The sequence below is a fragment of the Squalius cephalus genome (genome assembly GCF_949319135.1).
Source record: "Squalius cephalus genome assembly, chromosome: 20".
Classification (NCBI taxonomy): Eukaryota; Metazoa; Chordata; class Actinopteri; order Cypriniformes; family Leuciscidae; genus Squalius; species Squalius cephalus.
The window spans coordinates 7,208,085-7,223,185 of record NC_137141.1 but is presented as its reverse complement, the minus strand read 5'-3'; the positions used below and the strand labels follow the sequence as shown (position 1 = coordinate 7,223,185).

Here is a 15,101-nt window from a genome sequence, read left to right as displayed (position 1 = left end):
CAATGTAAAAAAAAATAAATAAATAAAAAAAAATCCAAACTTTTTTGTTTTTAATTTCTAAATTATTCCAAACTTTTGACCTAGTGTATATTTGTCTTGTATTGCAGACAGCCCAATTATACTATCAACTTCTCATGAATGGGCTCCCTTTCTTTCTTCCGCAGATGCTTGACAGGGAAGAAATACAGGACTCAACCCATTCAAGCTTTGTGTGTGATTTTGTCAACCTATTATGCCTAGACTTAATGCAAGAGCGTGTGCTTGCATGTCAATTCTACACTTCCTTCACCCTTCCCAATATGCATGTATGACATGTGTGAACACATATGCATGTGTTCACATTTCACTGCACTTGAGCAAGTCCCTCTGCTTTTAGACAAAAAAATAATACAAAATTCTATACTATAATACAAAAATACATGTGTTCATCAACACTTGAATGTGTGTAAGTTTCATAAAAAAGCAACATTTTGAGCAAAAAGCTGAGAAAATCATGTTTTTGTCAAAGACTACGTCTGGATCAGATTCAGAATAATAATAATCAGAAGAATAATTGTATCATTTTGTTATAAAATTTTGTTATATTCATTTTGTTATAGCTGGTGTGAGGTGGGCGTTCTGGCGCAGTATGGCTGACGTGGCATCATCCAGGTGATGCTGCACATTGGTGGTGGTTGAGGAGATCCCCCCTTCTATGTTATACACTGTTATGCTGACGACACTCAATTGTATGTCCCATTACATCCACTTGATAAGTCCTGTTCCAACCTTGTTAAGTGTCTCGATGATGTAAAATGCTGGATGGCTAAGAATTTTCTCCACTTAAATGAGAGCAAAACTGATGTTGTTGTTTTTGGCCATCTTAGCTCTTCGCCACTTATCTCTAGCTACTTGGGGCCACTCTCCAGAAATGTTCACCCATGCGCAAAAAATCTGGGTATATAGTTGAATTTTGCAAAACAAGTTAGTGCTGTGGTGAAAACTAGTTTCTACTACTTAGCTAAAATTAAACCTATGCTCTCATTTAGAGATTTGGAGACGATCATCCATGCTTTTATATCATCCAGTCTGGACTATTGTAATGTGGTGTATTTAGGACTCTCTCAGTCATTGGTGAATCGATTGCAGCTGGTTCAAAATGCCGCTGCTAGACTATTGACCGGTGTGAGAAAGAGGGACAGAATCACCCCGATTCTAACATCTCTTCAATGGCTACCTATCAGATTTCGGATCGACCTCAAGGCCCTGTTAATAATTTATCAAATTTGAAATGGTCTTGCACACTCCTATCTGTCAGATCTTATTATTCCGCACCAGCCAGTAAAGAATCTGAGATCGGCAGATAAATTATTGCTCCAGGTACCGCGGTCCCGACTCAAGCGAAAAAGGTGATTGCGCCTTTCCGATAGCCGGTCCTAGGTTATGGAATAACTCCGTTTTGTATTCTCTGTGTTTGGTTTTATCAATGGCTTTGTACAGCACTTTGGGCTGCACTTGAGGCAGTAGAAATGTGCTTTATAAAAAAATAAATAAACTAAACTAAACTTATCTATGTTATTTTGTGGAAACCGAGATGTACCCTGTATGTGTGTGTGCATATATACATACATTTTTTTTTTTTGTTTGTTTTTTTTAAATCATCTTTGCCCCAGTATTTGTGTTTGGGGTGTTTATTGGGGGTTGAGACAGAATTTCTGTGTTACAGGTAATGATCAAGGATAAAAGGTAATGAGACTGAGAAACATAAGAAACATCTGAAGAAAGATCTGAGAAACATAAAACTAACTAAAACGAGACACATTATCGCCATTTACACAAGTGAAAGAAATAACAAATAACTTTATATATGAAAATGAATAATGGAAATGCAAAAGATACTTACAACATCCAAAACCTTCTCTTCCATGTCATACACAGTGCAGTCCTGTGCAGAAAAATAAAGAAAAATTGCAGAGCATGTTTAAAACCACTGTGAATAATAAAAACAAAAAGTTCAGATTCAGGAATGTTGTATAATTACAGAGCAACAGTGAATGACCTCCAGCCTCAAAAAAACAGCTTTCAGCCTTGAATCACATCTCCATGTCCACTCCGAGACAAGATAATTACACAACACATTGTGGGAATACACCAGTGTGAGGAAGAGAGAGACAAGACAAGACAAGGAAAACTAGCATATGGTGCATTAAGGGTAGAAGGGGAATAAACCTTCAATAAAGGCTTTTTTTTTGTGATCAACTTTTTTAAATTGGTTTTATATAAAGAAGGTCACTCACATATTGCCCAGATTCTTCACGAGACATAAAAACCTGACCCTCCACCCCCCACCTCCAACAGTGGCCCACCTAGTCTAAGCCACTGATCCTTACAAAAAATGTACAATCGAAATCTGGTAAATCTGTAAAAGAAAAATAAATACATATATAAATAAAACAAATAAGAGGTTGTAAAAGGTTACAAAAGTATGCCATAGAGAATGGTACGTAATAAGCATTTTGATATCTAAGATTTCACATACTGAGCTGAAATGGATGGTAAACTGAAAAGGAAGCAGCCGTGATCTCAAGAAGTTTACCGTTTTTAATGTTTTAAAACCGTTTTCCCACATCATTAAACTCCTGACTGGGCTGGAAACTCAACATCACAGTTTTTCTCAATCGATTTGACACATTTCTCCAAATGAATGTTGTTGCTCTCAAAATAATGAACACAGAAAACTAAACACACTCTTATGTTGGCAAAACAGTTCAGTATTCACTGCATAATGAAGCACTGCATTTCATTCAAGTAATAAATACTAACATCAAAACTACAAAAGTGTGTTCTCTGTTGATTTGATGATACTTTTAGCTGTAGAGACACAAATACAGGAATGAAAATACGTGTTTTTCGTGTTCTTTAATCGTGTTCTTCAAAGATTGACGAGTTTAGTTGTATAATGATGAGTTTTCACCTCAAAAAACTAAATAAAATAAATAAATAAATAAATAAATAAATAAATAATTGTACTGCAATCATAGACTCAATGAACTTTATAGATCTTGCCTCTCATTTACATCTGGTCATGGATCATGGGGGGAAAAGTTACTACATATTTTATGTATATAATTATTTGTAATAATAATTATCTTCCTCATCTTCCTTTTCCCATTCTTCTTATTTTTTCCCCCCCTTTTATACTTTTTGTAATTGAGATAGCTGTGTAAACAACTGGGAAATTTGCATTTCCTTATTACTGTGTTGTGTGTAGAATTTTACAAATAACAAGAGTTTTGTTTGTTGTATTTGGAAAAATGGTGCACAAATTATTGTGATTTTTGTAAAACCAATAAAAAGAGCTGCAATTGTTTGTTCCTGATATATTAAAGTTTTGGTTGGTTGTATGAACTACTGTGAAAATATCTGAGAACTTTGTTTACAGTGTTTTGAGAAAATGATGCATGTGATTTGTAATTAGCATGAAGTGAAGTTATTAACATTATTTCGGGAGGAGTACGCCCATCTAATCTTCTTATTAATACCAAAAACCACTTCCTGTTATTAGTTCTTTCTGCATCCCTCCTCCTCCCCTTCTCCTCCTTTTGTACCATATTTTGCCTGTATAATAGGGGGGCAATCGGAGCTCGAGTAGAATATCCTCTCTGAACCCCTCTATAGCAGACAGCAAGCCAAATCTGTTTACCACTTACGATTATATGGGCACACAAACTTGTGAAATGAAGGAAAATGTACAACCTGTTTAGGAGAATAACAAATTGTTCAGACCACTGTGTTAGCCTAATTGTTTTGAGAACAGTGACCTGAGTCTGGAGAAATGTGTCAAAACGATTAAGAAAAGCTGTGACAGAGAGTACCAGACACTCTTGAGCCCCTGTTGAAAACACCCATGCTGTTTCTGACCATTTTGATCTAGGTGAGATCCCTACTGGCTCCACTTTACTCTCTATAGAAACTCTTGGTTGATTATGTCTCTCTCTCAACCACTCTCTTTCCTTAACTCATTCCTTATCAATCATATGCGCTCAGTTACTGATCCACAGTAAAACTATTTTAGTGTGTTTTTAAACTAGGCACAAGTGTCAAGTAAGGAATAATTAACAATGGGCCATTGAATTAATCAAAAAATATACTACAGCCACCAACTGAAGTGGAGTTACACCTTGAGTGTGCATTACTTTTCTAATAATTTAACAGCCCGGAGTCAATTCCATTTATACTATGGTTACCATGTAATGGAGAGAGATTGAGTATGTGTGAATTACCTGAGTCTGTGCATCTCTCAACAGTATTCGGCAACAGCGCTTCACTAATAGTGAAGCTGTACGTTTAACTGCTTGAAGAACAGCGACGTTCCTACCTCACAACTGAGAAATGTTCTGTAGTTTTCAGTTGTAATAAAGTCATAAAGTTGCGCAAGTGTCTGTTCATGTGTATGCGTCCATGTATGTGTGTAAGTGTGTGTTTGTTTTGTATGAAATTAAATGTAATGTTTTTCATATTTTTTGTTATATATTTATTTGCTTGTTCAAAGTGATCATGGGTTTTGGTTCTTTTGCTGTTGTAGGCTGTTAGAACCAGTGGAAATGTAAAAAAAAAAAATTGTCGAAGTGATAAGGAACTGTAATGCGGTCAAGAAGACCTGCCTGGAACTACTTTAGCTGCGTTCTTCAAACAACCAGAATCAAGCATTCAACTGCCCCGTAGTATAAATTAAAAATAAATATAAGTATCCTCACTTTCACAGAAAGTGAAAGTGCACTATAAAATCCGTTTTATTTATATATTTATGTACAAATACCTTTTTTTTTCTTTTTTTTTTTCAATTTTAATTCTTCTGTAAGGCGTTTTAATTGTTAAATTAAATTTTAGCATGTCTAATTAATTAAAATCATGAAACTTATGCAATATAACAACAATTGAAAGTTTAGCAAAAAATGTATTCTTAGGACCCTAAGAAATGGGTTTCATTTTTTCTCAAATTCCATTTTATTTTTTCTGAATTCTGTTTTTCCATTGTATTTTTTTCTGGATTCCATTTTAATGGTTTAATTCAACTTTAATAATCAAAAAACATGTCTTATCAACTAAATTCACAAAACAAAGTGGTAAAAAAATGAAAACATGGAAGACAAATTGTGTGATTATTCCTTTAAAATATTATGTTTTAATAATTGTATTATCATTATTATTTTGAGAGGTACTGTACAATAGTAATATATTTCTGTCACAATTTCTTTGAGTTAAACCAAACTTTTATTTTGACGGGTTACCCGTGAAGACCTTTAGGTTTGTGCATGTATATAATGATGGTTTCATCAAATTAAATGGTAAAATGCTGGTGAAGTGACTCTCCAAGCAGCTCTGGACATGAAGTTCATGTGTTCATGTCCTCATATAGTGCGATGGCAGACACTAAAAACACAACGAGCATCACGTGCTTGAGTACGTAGTAGACAAAACCATTAATTCACACAGAGACACGATTCCACAATTCTGACCACGTTTTCCACATCGCTGAAATGATAGGGTTCTACATAGTCAGCCAATAGATCAAACCCAAACCATGTAGTCACTCCACAGCTTCCACAGAATAGTTCATTTCACAAACAAAAATCTATGCAGGGCTGTCATAATGTTAAAAGTCTCTCAAATTCTTAAAAGACATCCTACTGTGTGAAAACACCAAAACAAATTCATGAAAGAAATTTGGAATTTCTACATTGAAAACTGGTACTGATCAATCTGCCAATGTCAAAAACTCAAACTTCATTTTGAAACATACTATTAAACAATCTAAACATGAATACTAGCCAAGGAAGAACGAGACAGGAGAGAGTATGTACTTATCAAACCAATATCCATCTTGAAGTATCTCTGATTATGGCATCTATGAAAGCGCTCTTGCAGAAGGCAACCACAAGCAAGGAAGATAACATGAAGGAATGTTGGCAGCCATGTTAAAGAGCATCCTGGCTTGTGTTAAAGAAACTGTAAACTCAGAAGCTGTGACTGATGTGTTGGGGGGTCTGCTTATTTCTGTCTGAAGTAAATCCCCCAAAGCAAACACAGCAAGACAGCACATGGTCAGATAACTAGCTTCAGACTTTCAGACTTCAGCTTTTCAGCTATAAATCCCCCACTGTGAAATGCATGAGAGCTTAAAAAATGAACATGTGTGTCTGTCCTAAAAAGCCATACTGACCTGTTGAACTGTAGTGGTCAGTTCCAGACACAACTGGATGATCTTATTCTTGGTGCTGGTGAAATCACTGATTCCCGTCAATGGAGTTCTGCAGACAGAGGAAGTTAAGGTTAAAGACTTTACAACAAATGTCACACTGTGTAAAAGCACAGGACAACAAACTTCTTGCATGGGATTTTCTGATGTGGCCGTACAATAGCAAAGAACTTTATTTCCATCACTGTGTGTCTGGATTTTCTGAATCGGTGGTCATAAAAACTGGAGCTGGGATTAAACACATTACCATGTCAGCTCCATTAAGTGCAGTCAAACAGTTTCCATTTCTTTTATCCAGACAGTTCAGAAGAATGACACCATATAACTTGAGAAAATATCACTGAATTTCTGTGGTTAAAACATCATAATAATAGTACCAGTGGCTTTGACTTTAAAGGAATGTTCTTTTGTGTCATAATATCCACACAACATTGTGGTTACAGCAAGGCACTTGAAAATCAAAGTAAACAAGGCCTTGCACTTCAAGGGTTTAAAAGCAGAATTATAAAGCTTGTATTTTTGTTAAAACGCTTGCATGAATTCTTTCTTAAATATTTTTTCAGAAAGAAACAAATATTCAAATCCTTTTTGGTGTTGGACTTTTTTTTTTTGTTGTTGGTGGATGAACTACTAGAATGAAACTAGACTAAACTAATTCTATATTCTATTCTCATATCAAGCATAATTTCAGTGTTGGGAATTTTTCTCTTTTTGTCAGAATATGTCGCGACAATAAATAAATAAATAAAGACAGCGGATAAGTAATTACATTAAATTCAAATGTTCAATTTATTTTATGTTTAGTATCTTAGTTAGTTTAACGACATGCTACGTCAAACCAAAAAAAAAAAAAAAAATCCTTTAAGACAAGTCAGCTCACTCTGAGGCCATATTTATATCGCCTTGGGCCACACTTTCTAGTCATGCAAGTACTACAACTATTTACTTGAATGGAGACCCTGACTCTGTTAACTGTCTGTCGAAATGGAAAATAAGCAATGATACATTTTGTCTGTTGATTGAATTCCATTTCTGCGGCATTTTGCATCTGCACACCAAATGAACTCTTAATGCACTACAGCCGTGTTGAGCCACGCTTCTATGAAAAACACAATTGACTCTTTTAACTTTAAGGTGGGAAAACAGCCGCAATTTTGGTTCCTTGCCGCCTTTGGCTTTTGACTTGCTTAGATGGGGACACATAATATTGAACAATAATATTGATCTGCCTGCAGAACTGAACTGAGCTGGATGATGACATCACTGTTTTCTCCAGAGCTGCTATATAATAAATTACCTAAATTAATAACTTTTTTTACAACAGAAATGAACCATCACTGAACTTACTTAAGCTGGACTATGACGCTATTTTCTTCTAGATCTCCTGTACAACCGAAACAAACTTTGTTGCATTATTTTCCTGTTATCACTGTAAAGCTGCTTTGAAACAATCTGTATTGGCCTATATGCATTTATGAGTGGATCATGTCTATTGGAACCGTGAAAGGAACATTTTTGTGGTTTCTGGAGTAGCTGCACTGTAAAACTATTACTTTTTTTTAAGGTAATAAAACAGAGATTATACTATTTCAGCATTCCTACTTCAAAATTCCATAATTATTTGTGAAATTTACTAGCAATTTCTGAGTGAAACACATTCTTTGCAATGTATGTAGAGTGTTGTAAATCAGTCACTTATCAGGGTCCACTTCAGTAAGGATGTTGCCTATGTAGGGAGGATATAGCAAGGCAGCTAACTGGCATTTTGAACAAAGCTTCACAAAAATCTCACCCTTCATAGGAAAGATGTGGTTAGCTGTGCACAGACTGGTAAGGAAAGAAAGGAGGATTGTATCTGGTTACAACTGTCTGCCCTGTCTGGAAAAATCTGTAAGTGCTGCTCATGCAAGTCTAAGTTCAGACTCTGCAGTGAATTATATGAGGTTTACCATCAGTTTCTTCAGAGTAAAAGCTCCTTATAAATCATCAGTGCGCAAACTATTACATGCTTAAATTCCCAATGAATGCCTCCATACATAAAGAAAGGAGCAATAGAAATAGAAATAAGCAACATAAATAATATGTAAAGAAATTATGACTAGGGATGTTTGTACCTGTCCAGCCATGCCAGGAGGCTTTTGGCTGCTCCAATAAGTTCAACCACAGAGGAGAGGAATTCATTTGGGAGCTTGCTAGATGTGTTGCTTTCATACGTTGGACTCTTCCTGCGTTCTGATGTTGCATTGTGAAGGCTGTTGGTCACAGCTCTCATCTTCAGCACCAGATTCTTCAAGTTATCCGTTTCCACACCATAGTTCTGAGGAAGAAGGACAAAATTACATATTACCGTAAAGCCCAAAGTATACTTGTTTTTTTATGCGTATGCTAGGACATGCGCACAGTGTGCATGATGTAAATATCGTCATCAGTATAGTACATGCTTACCGTACACACACAGCATGATTTTTCTAACCGCATGTTAATCAAAATAAAATGTGCGATTATAAAAACACAAAGGCTGCCATTTAATTAAATGTATGCGCTGCGTGTTTCAGAGTGAAGCAGCTCACTGTTTTCAGCGTCTCAGAGAGGCTTGGTTCACAGTAAACGCTGCTCCACATGAACTCCATCTCTGCCTCTGTGAATCATCTTCCCATATTTGTAATGAGAAGCGCTTATCAACAAAAGAGAATTTTTTCCTGCGTTTTTTTTTTCTCAAAATGAAAGTTTGATGCTTTAATGTATGAACATGATGAAGATAAGACAGCCATGCATATTAGATTTTTTCCTAAATCGTGCAGCCCTGCTGAATGTACACTGGTTGTTGTTGTTGTTGTTGTTGTAGTAATTAGTTTATCCACAAGGCGGCAACACTGGCCTTTGTGTTACATTTGAAAAGAAACGGAGACAACAAAAAAAAAAAGATGTCCACATTGGTGTCCACAACTTGTGTGAGGGGAATTAAGAGATACATGCAACTCCAGTTTAAACGAGTACAAAGTCATTTTTATTGTTTATGGAGAGAAATAGCAAAGACACTGGACAAAGGTAAAGCTTTCTAGTGCGCATGTGTCGAGCGCTTGTGTTTTCGCGCATGCTATCAAACGGAGTATACTTTGAAAGGGTTTATATTCGGCTGAACGCATATGCTTTCAGCTATACAGGTATGGGCATGTGACCAAACCTTTTCATTTTCATTACTGTGATTGGTTACAATGGCATATTGGGTGATGCCTTATAGTTCGCCGGGATAAGAGTCGAGGACTACATGTGGAAGTGCAACACTGTTGAGGATTAGGTACACAGAATGTGATCATACATTCAAAACCAGTTGACACAACACAACTGACAGAATGAAACAGAACACAGAGAGATGTTTTTGAAAGCTTTTTCACTTGACATTCTGTTTTAAATGCAGTGCTCATGGTGTGAGATGCTGAAAAAACAGCAAGGCACAAAGAAGCGGTCTAAGTCTGACACATTGACCAGCTTCATCACCATCTTCCCAACACAAGTATTTAGCTGATTTATCTGTTGAGTACTGTTGAAGATGACTTCAAATCCATATTCTCCTGGTCCAAATGCATTTAGTAAGCAGCTATACTAGAAACACATTTGCCTTCTTTATCCAGATAGTATAAATAGTCATTTTTTATTCACTATTTATTACATTTTAGTTTAAAGAGTTGGTGATTCTTGCATGGCATTGACCGAGAGAGCTATTAATCCAATTGCTTCATCAGCAGTGAAAGATTCTTTGGGTTGCAATCCACACCAATTAGATTTGCACATTACACGACCTAACAAGTTTACATTTCACTTCTGTTTTTTATGGTGTCCTTTTACGCCATGGATTTAAAACACTTGCTTGAGTTGTAAATAAAAACTTGATGCTTGATATGCCCAATACTATGTATTTAGTAGACAATTTCTATCCACTTCTGGAATGCAATGAATGTAGGCTTGTTCAGCAGATGCAGCAAAAAGCAAAGAGACTGTATTACATACATTGAAATTTAATCCACACTTAGAAGGCATCATTCTTAGTGTATTAAATTCAACACCCCATGCTCAACTGTTACATGATGTAAAGCAATTGGACTGCTTAAAATGTCACAGCCCTATTTAGACTCTAAAAATTGTTTGGCAAAATGTGTGCTGCTTGATTTAGCTGCTAAACCTGGCATCCCCCGTGCTCTGCTTTTAAAATCTTGGAAAGGACAAGAGCATTCCTCCTGGTCTGGCAAATCTCAGTTTGCAAAAGTACTGCATCTAAGCCAAAACTGCTCATCTCTGAAAGAAAAAAAAAGTACTTCAGTTTGATCTGCTATGGTCTAGAAAGGATATTTCACCCATAAATAAAAATTATATCATCGTTTCCTCACCCTCATCAAATTGCAAACCAGTTTGTGATCAATTTTGCTTGCACATTCATATGTAGCAGCAACTCAGAAAGTGCCAGGTTTGATGTCAATAACATCAAATGTAATTGGTTCACATGTCTTGCATCCCATCATTATGGATGTAAAAACTAAAGCAAGGCTTTTTGAAAGATGTTAAAGAATAAATAACCAATTTGGGTCATATGGCTTCTCCTTTAAAGGGATATTTCACCGCTGGAAAGATGAATGTGTATTTAAATTGGGTCATTTATGTAGTAGAAATGTAGCCTAGAAATCTAGACGCACCCTAGCGGCAGCAAATTTAATTTTGCAGCCAGAGTCGTCTAGCAACTCTCCGTTGGCTTGCGAGCTGGAAAAACCAAACTCTAGTCAGGCCAATCACATCGTGTATAGAGTCGGTGGGCGGGCTTAACAATTATGGCAGAGTTGCGACGGTTCCGTGTGAATTCCCTGTTACTTGAAAACAAATAACATTGCTGCTGCTGGCGAACAGCGGTCTTTCGAATCGGCTTTGGCCGCGACTCTGGAGGACTTGGAGTTAAGCTTTTAAGGGAATTTGAAAGACAACCGTTTATCCCGACCCTCGGACTGAGCCCTGCCAATGGTGTGTTGCCAGACCCAACATCTTGATGTGGGTCTGGCTTGTCAGGCTAGTAGAAATGTGAAATTATTTTAGAAGTTGCTGCCTTCTAGACTGAGAAAAGCCAGAAAATTTATTTTTGGCTCATGTGGATGAAAGACAACAACTCCCAGAATGCACTTGCTTCGCTGCCCTATGAAGCCACTCCTTAGCCACGCCTACCGATAACAGAGGGCAGTATCGGAAGAAATGATACAACTAGGCTACTAGTAGTAATCTCTCGTCTCAGGGGGACATGAGGGAGGGAAGCACGGTCATTCGAAAATACTACCGGGTTTCTACTGATACAAAGCTTAATGCTAATCGGTGAAGTATCCCTTTAACGACATGTAGGGCTAGTTTCACACACAGGGCTTAGATTAAGCCAGGATTAGGCCTTAGTTAAATTAGGACATTTAAGTAGCTTTTATAAATGTGCCTTAGAAGAAAAAAAAAAAAACATTTCTGATGTGCATCTTGAGAAAAAAACAATGGCACTGACATATTTTAACATTTCAGTGCAAGTTACTTTCAGTTAAGACTCAAACATGCATTTTAGTCTGGGACTAGATTTAAGCCTTGTGTGAAACCGGGCATTACAGTGCTATTATAGCTCTGGACAACCACTGGTCTCTGCCTGCTTTCACTAATAAATGTTGATAGTAAATGATGATCTATATTAGGTGAACTATTATATAATAGTAGCAACAAGCTAGTATACTACCAGTCAAAAGTTTAGAATAATCAATTTATAATAATTATTTTTAATGTTTCTGATCAATGTAAAGTTTTTGTGGAAACCGTGATAAAATCTTTTTAGGATACTTTGATGAACAGAATGTCCAAAACAATATAAATCTTTTGTAAGATTATAAATGTATTTACTGTCACTTTTGATCAATTTAATGCATGACATAAAAGAAACCATTATTATACTATTATACTATTATTATACTACTATTATTAACTATTATCACTATTATCATAGTGTATCATACAAAAATTCCACAAAATATTAAGCAACAAAAACAGTTTTGGAGTAATGGTAATAGTGGAATAATGATGCTGAATATTCAGCTTTGATCACAGGAATAAATGACATTTTTAAATATATTTAAATAGAAAAAAGTTTTTTAATTGTAATAATATTGCACAACATTACTGTTTTTACTGTATTTTTGATCAAATAAATGCAGCTATGGTGAGCATAAGAGACTACTTTCAAAAACAAAAAAATCGTAATTATTCCAAACTTTTAATTAGCAGTTTAATAACGAATCGTAATAAAAATGTGCATTTAATAACTATCCTGTGAATCTCAGAGGCTTTGAAACAGGTTTCAAATAGCAGCTTAAATAGTTGCCCTGATTGTAAAGACTTGAGTGTGACATTTCCAGAAAGTCTAATACTCCAAAAGGATAACAGTATTGCCTTCTGACCGATGGTAATGGCATCACTGCAGTCTTAGCATTTTAAACTGCTCACATTGCCAATTCATGAGTATGTTCACTGGTACACACATTAATATTCGTTCCAGACAATTGAATGATCAGAAATGATATAAGTCCTGAAATGAGACCGTGTTATAACTCCCCAATGCGCTTTGAGGGTTTATATTTATTAAATGATGGGGTTAACTACACCTGATATGGCTTGAAGAAATGAGAGATTGGTTTGCTCCATCAGGGCAAATTTCATAGACGCTCTCACAGATGGAGGTGGGAATGTGTTTCCTGTTCAGCATGAAATAGACTTAAGGACACTCCATCAGGGAGAGATCTGGAGCACTGCTAACACTAACACATAGCACTTTCTGCATCCAATACTTGGCCTGAGTGCCTTTAATATCATTTCCAGTGCTATGAGACAATAGGAGACTCTTTCCATCGAGGACGCTGCTGTGATTTAGGGACAAAACAGATGTACAGTATAAGGTTTGGGGAGATGATCTGGAAAAATCATTATGAGTCTCATTCTAAATCATTAATCCTTCTTAGGCAATGATGCATTTCACAAAATGTGTTAATTGACATTTTAGGAAATACCTGAGATTCTGTCTGTATATTAGTGCACTATTTTATCTGAGGATTTATTACATGGCTCTCTGGGATGCTTGATTATAATTGGTCAATCAGGCATTCTGTGGTCCTTTATTGGCATCTGTGTTTCTAGAAGAACCTTTAACATCAATGGAATCTTCTCATTGCAACAAAAGGCTATTAAAAGTGGAAAAAGATTCCATTTAGATTATTAGAAAGTTTTTCGCACTAAGAAAAAATGGGGAACCCAAAATAGATTTGTGGCCATTGTCTGCGTTTGATGCTAGGGGTCTGGGCACAATTATAGCTTCCAGTGCTGGACACTGCGATGTACGGTATCTTTTACAAGCACTGGCATGACCATCAGTCAAAGCCACCAAGACACTCTACCTAAGTATTTCCATGTGTTTATATCAGGTCCTTGAATTTCCTTCCCCACAGAACACGCATCCACAGAAACCAAAGTCTTTCTGAGCCGTAGTCATTCCGCAAGTAATGATTTCCTGGTTTACTTTTTTTAAAATCATACTGTTCTGTGTGGTAAACAACATTATTATTCCAAAGCCAGTGCACATTGCATATTTTTCCTGAATCCTTAAATCTTGAATTCCTGTAATCACTTACTCAACCTCAAGTTGTTCTAAACAGAGTTTATTTCTTCTGTTGAACACAAACAAAGGTATTTTAAAGAATGTTGGTAATCAACAAAACATGGAAGTCAATGGCTACCGTAAACTGTCTGGTTACCAGCATTCTTCAAAATATCTTCTTTTGTGTTCAACAGAAGGAAGAAACTCATACAGGTTTTGGAACAACTTGAGGGTGAGTAAATGATGACAACATTTTCATTTTTGGTTGAACTAAAGCTGTTTTTAAAAGCTCCCTTTAAGCTGTTTTCTGTCATGTCATGTGACTAACTACCAATTTCTTTTAAATTAATAGAAGAATGGGAGACAATAATACTACTGACTAATCAATATTTGTAGGCCGGGAAAGGCCTTTAGTGAATATAGTAATGAAAGAATTGCATTCAATCAATCACATTAGCCAATATAAATACTGAATATTTTAGGGCTGTCGATTTAAGGCATACATTTAATTAATTACTTATGGAAAAATAAAAAGATTTAACACAGTTAATGCACCCGCCCCGCCCCAGACCTACGTAGGTCATCTTCCATTTCATACAGTTGATTGGTGATGAACATGAAACAGGGCAACAGTTCACTGCATGATGAATCCTATAGAATGCAGTTAAAATACCTCAAAAATTCATGATTTTTGTCTATTATTTATATAATGTGATATAGATAAGCGATATCACGAGTGCAAATGTATATACAGTGTATATATATATATATATACACACACACAGTATGTAATAAATAGGTCACAATTTAGAAGCACAACAAACGTGAATAAGACTAACCAGAGCACAGAGGAGATCTACGGCCTCTAAAACCAGTTCCTGATGGCCAATGCGGGAAACAGCCAGTTCCTCAAGGTCCTGATGGGAGATCTTCAGTAGCTGCTCTCCATTAATCTTCTCTCTCTCAAAGTTGTGCACATACTGTTGTAGGCTGTCATCCAGACCTTCACAAGAAGAAGAGGAAAAAGAAAGAAAAAATTTTTTAGAAACATTTCTGCATCACAAACAAACAGATACTGATAGTGCCACACTTTTACACACTTTTTAGAGAACCAGCCTACAAATGGTTTTCTGAAAGCAGCAGGGTCTCTGCATTCTTCAGAACTGTCAAATTTAGCCTAAGACTTTTTAAGACCTTTACAACTTGCACAAA

At 36.1% G+C, this 15,101-nt stretch overlaps 1 protein-coding gene across 3 annotated transcripts in view; it reads right to left on the bottom strand.

Annotated features, from left to right (window-relative positions):
- The window catches only part of LOC307147568 (connector enhancer of kinase suppressor of ras 3-like), a 92,776-nt gene that overhangs the window by 48,828 nt on the left and 28,847 nt on the right, over positions 1–15,101 (bottom strand). For all 3 annotated transcript variants that reach the window (XM_079852395.1, XM_079852396.1, XM_079852397.1), the window contains exons 2-5: positions 14,729–14,892; positions 8,353–8,555; positions 6,203–6,290; positions 1,883–1,924 (exon numbers count right to left, since the gene is read on the bottom strand). In XM_079852395.1, the coding sequence (XP_079708521.1) occupies positions 1,883–1,924; positions 6,203–6,290; positions 8,353–8,555; positions 14,729–14,892 (497 nt within the window). The remainder of the gene's footprint in view (positions 1–1,882; positions 1,925–6,202; positions 6,291–8,352; positions 8,556–14,728; positions 14,893–15,101) is intronic.